Source organism: Trachymyrmex septentrionalis, unplaced genomic scaffold (genome assembly GCF_001594115.1).
Source record: "Trachymyrmex septentrionalis isolate Tsep2-gDNA-1 unplaced genomic scaffold, Tsep1.0 scaffold62, whole genome shotgun sequence".
Classification (NCBI taxonomy): Eukaryota; Metazoa; Arthropoda; class Insecta; order Hymenoptera; family Formicidae; genus Trachymyrmex; species Trachymyrmex septentrionalis.
The window spans coordinates 3,252,405-3,263,539 of NW_017305800.1; the positions used below are offsets into that span (position 1 = coordinate 3,252,405).

At 34.8% G+C, this 11,135-nt stretch overlaps 1 protein-coding gene across 2 annotated transcripts; it reads left to right on the forward strand.

Annotated features, from left to right (window-relative positions):
- The first annotated feature begins 3,242 nt into the window (after positions 1-3,242).
- On the forward strand, positions 3,243-5,344 carry LOC108752939 (juvenile hormone acid O-methyltransferase). 2 transcript variants are annotated; one of them, XM_018494186.1, is made up of 6 exons: positions 3,243-3,329; positions 3,990-4,208; positions 4,268-4,439; positions 4,617-4,749; positions 4,826-4,976; positions 5,142-5,344. In XM_018494186.1, the coding sequence occupies exons 2-6, from the start codon at positions 4,019-4,021 to the stop codon at positions 5,342-5,344; spliced, it is 849 nt and encodes a 282-aa protein (XP_018349688.1). In that variant the 5' UTR covers positions 3,243-3,329; positions 3,990-4,018. The 2 variants fall into 2 exon arrangements, with proteins under 2 accessions (XP_018349688.1, XP_018349689.1); XM_018494187.1 differs by having other exon boundaries at positions 3,243-3,328; positions 4,015-4,208.
- The last annotated feature ends 5,791 nt before the right edge of the window (positions 5,345-11,135 follow it).

Here is an 11,135-nt window from a genome sequence, read left to right on the forward strand (position 1 = left end):
TTCACTTTTACCCTTGGATTAAATCAGTGTATAATGGCATTAATATATATCAGTGCGCACACTAATGCGTTCGAATCGAATTCATACTCACGGAGATATACACGAATCATTAAGTTGCAACAATAAGCGAGTTGATTCGATCCCTCGTGCATTTTATCATGTTATTCTGCTATTTTTCTAGAGGTTCTCTTTCATTATGTTATTACGTAGCGATCGAGCAACTCGAGGACGAGCTGAAGACAGCAAGTAGTAAAAGAAAGCGACGACGTAATTTCACTCTATTGTAAAAAGGCAAGCGCCATCAACTTGGTCGTCGTTAAAAAATTTACAGCAAGGAGGTATAGTGCGTAGGTGGCAGCTAATCTGATCGAGAGCGCGATGAAAAATGACACGTGACGGCGACAGCGGACTGCTGGTTCCGGTTGGATCCAGAAACGTATCTTTCTATCTCCCACTCCGTTTTCTTGCAGGTCTTCTGCTTCCGAGCTTCTATAAACTCCGGATGGTGATGCGTGAACGCGAGAGTGAACGCTACGCGACCTTTTGTTATCTCCTTTGAAAGAGACGCGAGTGAATATTGCATTACCTAGCGCAGAGCGCAAGGAAAATGGAGATAGACAACGAAGAGAAACGAGAGGGAAGGAGAGGGAGAGGGAGAACCATGGCGTCAGAGAAGAGCGGGTCAACCCGCCGGGTTTCATAAATATTTTCTGTACAGGCGTCGCCAAACTAATTTATGGTAGCTGAAGTATACGGGACGTAACGTTACGCAATGTAACGAGACATGTAACTTGAAATGCGTTACGTCTTATTGTCTCAATTGTTAGGGAAATTTTGTGAAGCATGCAAGATAGTCGGTATAATGTATACAGAAATCGATGCTCATTTCTACCAATAATTTCTATCGATGATTAAATTTAATTTCTTTTATCTTATTATTTATCTTTTTCAAATTCTGAATCGGCAATTAGAAAAAAAAAGGATAAAGCTCTCAGAGGGCACACAAAAAATCGAAATGACTTTATTTTGATTCTTAAAGTTAATAGACAGTTCAATTTTGTAACAAAAAAAAATCATTATTTTGACTTTTGTTGTATAACGTAAAAGGAAAAATCATTTTGACTTTCTGTCAACTTGTGTTCGTCGGATTATACATGCCAAGATTAAAGCTAATCTGTACATTGACAGAAATGATCGATTGACAGAAAAATAATTGACAGAACGTGTATCAGAAGTCTTAATCGAAATTACATCGTCGATTCTGTAAGTGAGATAGAACAGGTAATCTAATATGCGGCCAAATAAAGCTCTTTTGATAGTCGAGCGTATTTAAAGTACAATTTAAGGACCATTCGGATAAGAAAAAAGGAGAAGAATCCTTCGCAGTGAAGTACGAGTGTTTGATCAGGAACACACACACCGTGCACATTATTCATGAGCGTGTATGGAGTGTGCTCGCGCATATGCAAATACACGGCGTTGTCCAAAAGGCAAATACATGTTACCGTAAGATAAGACTGGTTCGAGGGCTCCAGGATTGTTGGGGATATCAGGAAGGACTCTCGCGGTCCCGATCGAACCACGGATTATTAGCGATAAACTCTTTCGCCGAGCAGGGTAAAATTCGTCCTTTCACACTCTTCCCTCTTTTCCGCATGTACTTTATATTAGATTTAAACTTACACCGCATTTCTGATTTCGTTAAAGGTCGATTAATTAAGAGTAAACGGCGTAACAAAAAGTACAAATTATAAGCGGAAGCAGAAACAAGAAAGAATCATTTGCGCACACAGAAGAGAAGATTTTAAGCATGTTCTTCGCACTAGAATGTATAATAACTTCGGTAATAGCGGAAATTTAATGAAAATGATACACGAAAATGGTTCGTAAGATGTTGGAAGATTCTTCTAAAGAATCGGACATAGAGAGCTCAGCAGCTGCGAGTCTAAAAATAACTAATAGATATCTTCTGTTCTAAAAAGTCTTATACCCTAAAATATAACATGGTCCTAAGTTCTGCTTAAATTCATGCCATATGTTTCTTGTTCTATACTCCACATTGATTAGTAGATGATTGTATAGATGCTTTCTTTAGCTTTCTATTGTACTTTACAAATTTTAATAAATATTTATTTCTAAATCTAGCTGTTATATATGAATTATAGTTTTAATAAATTAAAGGCCGGATAGATATGTTTGTTTAAGAGTAAATTGTAAAGTTTGTTTAAGAAGTAAATTGTAAAGTTTCTTCTTGGCATACAAGTTGAAGTAATAAAACTTTAAAAATAAATATAGGGCTACGAGAGCCAAGCTAGGTCTTAATGCTATGTTAATTAAAAAAACAAAAGTTTATTACAACAAATGTTTCGACCCCAATTGGATCATTCTCAATGTTATACTAGATACAATTTGAAATTAATTACTCATTTAAACGGCAATAACATAACGAAACGTATAATATGATTAGGACAGCAATTGTAATATTGTATAATCCTCGTTGTATGTCCTACAAAAGTTATGTATGATTGTGAGTCTTTTTAAGTATGTAAAACGTGTAAAAATAAATGCTCCATTATTTGGAAAAGAACTTGACATTGTAAAAACATTGTGCCGCTTGGTGGTCATCACCATTAAACGGTGGCCATTAACCAAGTGGCATAATGTTTTTACAATGTCAAGTTCTTTTCCGAATAATGGAGCATTTATTTTTACACGTTTTACATATCTCGAAACGTTTGTTGTAATAAACTTTTGTTTTTTTTTTAATTATCACAGCATTAAGATCTAGCTTAGCTCGTAACCCTATATTTACTTTTAATTTTATAAATTATTTAAGTCGTTTTTTTCTTATATATTATTTAATAAAATTTTCTTCTTCTATTTTTAATAAGTGATTTTTTTCAGTGCATCATTCCCTTTTTAATATCCATTTATTAATATTACCTAATATCAAGTGTGACCTATGCAACGCAGTAGACCACGACTAAATGACCGGATACACACAGTCTGTGTATACAATCTGTGTGTATCCGGCCATTTAGATAATTCAATTTCCTTTAAGTGAAATAATAATAGTAGCGTGGCCCCAAAAAGAATTTGGATGTTGGGGTAGGTACAGTAGACGACAAAGAATAGGATAGGTTGGTAGGGAGACGAGAATGGGAGAAAATGGGAGAACGGTGGAAGAGCAAGTCATTTGTACGAGTCGCCGAATATAAATACCAAAGACGAAGTTAAAAAGTCACCAGTAGAGGAGCGGACCCAGTATTGTGAGCTATCGCATATATCAGCCTTGAATTACTTCTAACACGGGGCAAGAGGACTCGGTCGTAAGATCAAATATTAGCATTAGTGTAGTTGCATGTGCTTATGCGTACATAATAATTACATTTTCTTTTTTTTTTTTTATATGCTTACGAATCGATATAAGCAAAGATGTCTAGCATCGATTTGTAAATAATATGTTGAACTTGGTGAAAATTTTTCTGAGAATTTTTAAACATTTTTCTAAATCTCCGAATAACTTTGTAACTTCTAGAAAATTTTTATATGTTTTATATAATTAGGACACTTTTTGAAAGTGTCAAAAAAAGTTTATGTATCTTTTTTTTAGAATTCTTTATGTGTATAAAATTTAAAGTATTTTAAGATTTCAAAGATTTCTCATTCTATAATTTTTGATGAAAATTTATAATAAAATCTAAGACTTTAATGCGTTATACATAACAATCACATATTCTGTTTCTTTGTGTGTTTCGAATTGAAAGAGACAAATGTTTTTGACAACACTTTGTAAACAGTGTCTCTCTCTCTCTCTCTCTCTCTCTCTCTCTCTCTCTCTTTCTTTCTCTCATGTCGATTCCTCATAACTGATGGTCGCGGTCCTAAATATAGTTAAACAGTGTGATGCCAGATCGTTTATATAAGAATCGTACAAATACAAAAGTACTCAATACGTTTTAACATTGGAACGTTGTAACGTTTAACAGAGGGTGTACGAACGGAAGATTCGCAAATTATGGAAACGGTCGAGAACTATGTTAGCAACGGAAGTAACATGCAACGTCGTGACGCTCAGGACGTCATAGATGAATTTAATTGTGAACTATCAAACATGCGAGGAAAATGTTTGGATATCGGTTCAGGCCCAGGGAACATTACCAAGGAGCTGTTACTTCCGATCTTGCCACACGACGCGGAGATAGTAGGTAAGCAAATGAAAATTTGGCGATTTTGCGGTTTCTCTTAACAAAGAATCATCTCGTAGGCGTAGATATATCCGAAGCGATGGTGAATTACGCCAGTCAGAAATATAGTGATGAAAAACGATTGTCCTTCGTTATTCTGGACATCGAAACATCGGAATTGCCAAGTGATCAAGTCGAGCAATATGATAATGCCGTGTCTTTCTATTGTCTGCATTGGTGTAACGATATATGGTATTTAGTTTCTTGGGTAACATTTAAAGAAAAAAAGCTTTTGTAAATAAAACAATTTCTATAATTAATTATCAGAAGAAAATTATGCGAGAGTATTTATATATGTTATATTAATGAGTGCTAATCAACGTTAAGAAAATATCTGGATTTTTTAAAATTAAGTTGCTAAATTTTCAGGCGCGCTTTACAGAATATTTACAAGTTACTGCGACCGAATGGAAAAGCGCTTGTGATGTTTCTTGGATATCATTCTGGATTCGAGGCATACCTACAACTCAAACAGTATCCACGATACAAATCTTATCTCCATGTATTAATAATTAAAATAAACACATTTAACGATAATGTTAATATTAAATTTAAATCCCTGTATTCTCTTCTTTAAGGATGCGTGCCGTTACGTACCGTACTTCCAACGAAGAATGTGTAAAGATGTCAGAGCGAGTCTGCGAAAAATGCTCGAGGACGTCGGCTTTGAAATTCTGCACTGCAGTAAGAGGGAAAAAAGTTACCACTACAGCAAACAGAGTCTCAAAAGTAAGATATTGAATAACAAGATAAATTATTATCTGTCTACACGTATAAGAATAAATTAAAGCATTGTAACAAAAATTAATCGTCGCAACTAAATAAGAATTTTTGTTTATATAAAGTAAAATCTCTTTGTTTATATAAAGTAAAATTATATTTGTATTTTTGCAGACCACGTGTGCGCTGTGAATCCTTTCATCAAGCGGCTCCCCGATGATATGAAAAGCGAATTTATAGACAACTTACTAAACGAAATCGTGAACCAAAATGCTCTGATTCCACTTAAAAGCAAAAACAAAAGCAGCCAAGAATACTTAGTATTGCGATATTACCTCCTAATAGCATACGTACAAAAACCGCCATCAGCTATTTGAACATTTTTTAATTATTTACAAAATGTGTATATTTTTTATTATTTTTAAGATTTTAGATTATTTTTAAATAATAAGTGACGCAAGATTAAAAAAGAAAATTTCAATTATTCAAATAAAATTCAATCATTAGGTAATAATGTATTATTACTATAATTAGATTTATATTTTATAGTTTCTAAGAATGTAATATTTTTAAACGATTATTACACATATACTGAGGTTTTAAAATTGACTCTAATTTGCCCTTCTATTTTCCTGATATTTTTGTTAGTCTTTAAGAGTCCTTTAATTTAATTGTCTTTATTATCTGACGTTGACAAAATAATGATGCAATCACATTTTATAAATCAAATAAAGAATTCTAATTAATTTAGTAAAACCTGTTACTCGATATACTTATATTCCATCGATATCACCTTAAACAAAAATTTACGTTTTTACAAAACAAGTAAAAGTGACGAAAGGAGGAAAGAATAAGTACATATCACTTTCAACAGCTTATGCCTCCTACACACTAAATTTTATGTATATATTGTACGCTATATCTTTGATTTTACAATAATACAGCCATTTATAGAATATCGTTATTATAACTTATGGATAATATCGTACGGATACAAGAATGGGCGTTTCGGTATCGATATTCGCATAGCGGGTAATAATATTTCTAACTTTGTTCTCTAAAAAATACACATCCAGGCTTACAAATAGTCTTAAAACCGCTGACATCGATCGTGTTTGTTGACATCCAGTGCGCGCCTTTTAGAAAATACGACTAGCAAACCCGAAAGGTCATACGAGCAAGCTCATATTAATTCCTTGTAACATATAGCGATAATTAATCGCATTATTTCCGTAATAATTACAGAGGTTCTCTTCAACAGTTGTTCTAAAGAATGCAAATAGTCGTATTTCGAGCGGCAGCGCATTTCAAGATGGAAAACGGTCCAAACCATTGTGTGTGCCACGAAATATCCTCTGTTCGAAATTTCTCCGCATTCTTTCGCAAGCTATTTTTCAGTTATCTGCATTGCAAACCTGACCTCCCCTTGACTCTCGCATAATTCATAAATCGCCGTGTAAAGCAAGTTCAGAGACATAATCTCGCTGTCAATAATCTCGAAATCAACACGGCGCGGATGGAGGATTCCTCTAGGCTGAAAGCATGAATTTTGTTGCACGTCGATATTCAAATCGAGTACTAACAACGCCGTAGTTAATCGCAACAGAAGATGTATTTTAAACACCCGCCGCGTGTAACGTATATTCCGTCTTATGCTCCTGTGAACGTAATCGATTAACGCGCGAAGACTTTTTTTTTTTATCTCTCAGTATATTCTAGTTATCGAGACCTTCCGCAAATACCCGCCTATTTCCTACATTACGAACGAGGACATCACCTGTCACAGCAGTAACCCTCCACGATCCGCTGTGATTCCTGATTAGCATATAATACGTAACAAACGTGCTCTCGAGTACGAGCAGTATACTTTATACATACATATAATAATTGCGAGAGTCGTAAAGCATCGGATCTCTCTTATGAGTATCAATCTGCTCTCAAATCTCACCGCCTTTAGCCTTCCATGGCATTTAAATTTCCATATTTAACTTTACGGAAGATAATATCATAACTTCAAAAAGCAGATTTTACGAAATACGCGTTAAATACGTATTTTATTTCGGTTTACGGAAGCAAAAGCTGTAACTGGAAAATTATAAATTCCAAATATTTTATATATATATTAGATCGTCTAAAATGCCTGAAACGTGCGTTTCGAGGGCAAGATTTTCGAGCGTCTGTAATCCGAATGCCTTGCAATTAGTTTAATTATTAGTTATTAGCTGTCTTAAGATGTCTTAGAACGTCTAAATCGTTTGGGACGATATTGATACTGAAACATACTTTTATCGATTATGAGCTAAATGGTAAAACGGAATGAATAAGTAACGCTTTCTTAATGTATCAATCGCTTAATTGGTAGTTTCTTATCTCGTAGAAAGAACATCGAACATCAAATACGTTTATTTATAGAAAAGAGAGATTATACATGGATGAGAACAGCGAAGGATGATCGAGGGCAAGGCACAAGTGAGTCAGAGAGAGGAGAAATTATTTTGTATGACCCTTTACGCATTCTAGCATCGCGAGGTTTATCGATTAAAATCGATACAGCCGCGAGATATACACATACACACACGCACACATATGTATGATGTATATTATATTATATAATCAGACACCGATGTAAGTAATCGACAACTATTGCTAATAGCGGGACAAATATCTTATTTCTATCGATACTTCCACACTTTCTTACGCATGTTTACCCCTCAGCGTGAAGCGATTAATAATTCATTTTTTTTTCTTAGACCATTCATTCAACCCGAAAACATCGGATTGAAGCAACAGAGATGCCCGTTGAGAAGAATAATTTGAAAAACGCGTGACGTAAAAGTACATTGTAAAAAATATCGCAAGATCTACGTATTTTGCGAAAATAGAGACATTGAATGAGAATTGAATTGTATTTCAAACTCTATGAATGAGAAAAGTCACGAATTCATGAACGTTGAAGAAAAAGATTCATGATCTTGAAAAATATCAGCTCTTTTTATAAAGCAAAATATTTCGTTAAAATCAAGAATTGCGAAGAACAATTCGTACATAAATTAGGATTAATAACTTATAAAGTCGTGTAGATCTACAGAAAGAGAAATCACAGAAAGATCCAGCAGGGAAAAAAGCTATATCTATAAAAATCTTTTTTCCAAAGAATTTATAAAATCTGTAGAACGATGACATCTACAATTCCTTAACGATCTGCGAACAAAATCTGCAAGTACCTATAGAAATAAGATCTCCGTTCAAGATCTGATTCCTTCACGGAGCTTCATCACATCGATGCTTCATTAATCACCGCGTAAAAAATCGCTACGTGGCAAGAAAGCATAGCCGAAATTACGTATAGCTTTAATTCGCGGTAGTGTTTCCTTTCGATTCTTTCGTCGTGCAGATCCGATACATGCCGAAATATGCGCCATGTCGCTCGAGAACCACGCTTACTAGAAATTCTCATTTACCGCATGATAGCGGCAGAGAGAACACGAATAGAATACATTAATTACGCATTTAAGACCGTTGCTGCTTAGGTACTTTCATAGTGGAATGTTCGTCGTTGGATTTAGCATGGATGAAATGCACGTAATCGAAATGCGACACGCGCGATGAAAATTATAGGATTTTAAACATAATTATCATAAACGAAATAAATGGACAGGAAGCATGAGAAATTAAAAACACAAGTAATTCAGTAGTTGCTAGAAATCGATCGTCATTATGCATATCAAATCATGCTGCCTAATTATGTTTAACAGTAAAATCGCGAAAACATTAAACCGCGTCTAAATTAACCCAATCACGGTTCAAGATAAATTTGGCATTCTATACGAGGAAGGGTTGTCACCATAAAAGTAAAATTAATTACTTGTAATTAAGTATAATTATTTATAAAAGGTCACCAAAAAAATCTAAAGCTCTACGTGCAAATTCAAATAAACTGTAAAAGAAGAACTATCAAATAGATTAAAAATTATACGGCCGCGGTTCTAATGTTATCGCAACATATTCGTTCTGGTTTATTTCTCGCAAGCACTACATAATCTCATACGCAATTAACGTTTAAAAACATCGATGCATCGATACTATTATAAATGCACGATACTCCGATCAATATCTATGCGACCTAAATTAATCAAGTTAAATTAATCATAAATGGAGAAAGAGAGGAGCGGGAAAAATATAGGAGACAAAATGCGAAATCAAAACAAATTTGTAAACACAACAAATCGTTATAATCTCTCGTCGCTATTTACAAAAACGGAGGAATACGGACCGACGGGTCGAATTAATCGTCGATTAAAGAACGAGAGGTCACATAACCGGAAAATACATAAAAATCACGAAACATATTACGATAATAAAACGATAACGATAATGGATCGACTTGGACGAGACGATCGAACACGAGCATGTGGTCAGCGCCGAACGGCCAACGCTAATTGTAAGTATAACGAGATTCGGCGCGGCACGTCGTTCGTGCTGCCGCGACTAATAGCGAATTCGATTGAACGCACTCAGCATGCACTGGTGCATATTAAGGTATTACGGCGTACACAAATTGATGTTAAGTTTATGCGTTTAATATAAATATTGGAACGAGTTAATATATAAATTTAATATAAATATAATTAAATTTAACATATATATTTATTTAATAACGCAAGTATTATTTAATATAAATATAAAAACGTAAAATCCTCCTCAATATGTTTCAATGAAAATGTATAATGCCTTGTTGAACCAGCTACTGGTTGTGCGAAATGAATTTATTATATTATTAAATTTTCGTACATTTTTAATCCACTCTTCGGATCCTTTTCAATATACAGTGCTATCTGAAGTCCGTCCAAATATCACTTTGACTAGGTTCACTAGGTCATTGATTACCATTATACCAGGAAATATAATGACGTTGAAAAAGATCCGAAGCATGGATCGAAACATATCTGTGTATTTAATATAAATATACAATAAGCCATTCCACACAACCAATGGCTGGCTCACAAAGCATTATACATTTTCGTTGATTTATAACTTTTCAACTGAGCTTTACGTACTATTGCTTCCATACTCAATATATTTCATTGTGCTGTTAAGTAAAGTATATATTATATTTTATATTATAATTCGAAATATTTCCATTTCGCTTTTATTCTCAGAAGGTCAATCGTGAAAATTAGGAAACTTTTTTTCCCTAAGAAACGGAAACGCGAGAAGTGAAAATTTTTTACATGTAAGTGACTATATATGTATATGCACACATACCTAAAAAATTTCAACTCTCCACGTTTTCACTCCGGAGAAAAAGTTATGTTATATCGACACATTGATAAGCATACAATTGACTTTAATATGTATCAGTGCGGACTGTGAGTGCGTTCAATCGGATACGCTACAAGTTAAGGAGGGAAGACAATTATTTGACAAATCATTTTGTACGGGACGCGACTATTCTCAGTGCAAAGTAGATAACGTATACGTCTGTACATGCCGTACTCCGCCACGAGGTGCAACGCCATCAGGCGTCGCGCTATCGATCGCTACCGCATCACAATCATCGACGAGTTTGCTCTTCTCCCGCTCTCTTCGTGCTTTTCCTCTTTTTTTTTTTCCTCGTCGCTTTCTTTCCTTTTTTCCTTCTCTTTTTCTTTTATTACGAACAAGCGTTACAATCAAACGAGCACCCTACGATGCCCTACGTTACAATCTCAACGATCGAGCTCTCGATCGTGAAGCGGATACGGGATCGTTGAACGTAAGATTCGCGCTTCAATGCATTTTTTTATTTTTAAAGCAATACGTTTGCTTCCTACAAATCAAGACGCTATCGATCGCTAAAGGTACAGGTAAGTGTGCAGCGTTGTAAGGCGAGGTTCCTCGGGATGCGGAATTCATCGTCAACTCGGACTAATAACGCAGGCTTTCTATAGAATATCGTCGTTGCACCATATTTACATATACATTGAGTTTACTCTACTTCATTGTAGATTGAGAACTGATGATAGCGTCGCTGTTAAAACTGATAGACGATCCAAAAACGCGGCGGCGGCTACGCACCGATAGAATTCTAATTTCTTCGTCGTAATATCGGTGTAGCCTAATTGACCGCCAGAATATTATGTCTCTTGCGAACGTTTGAAATAAAGAAATTTTATATATATATATATA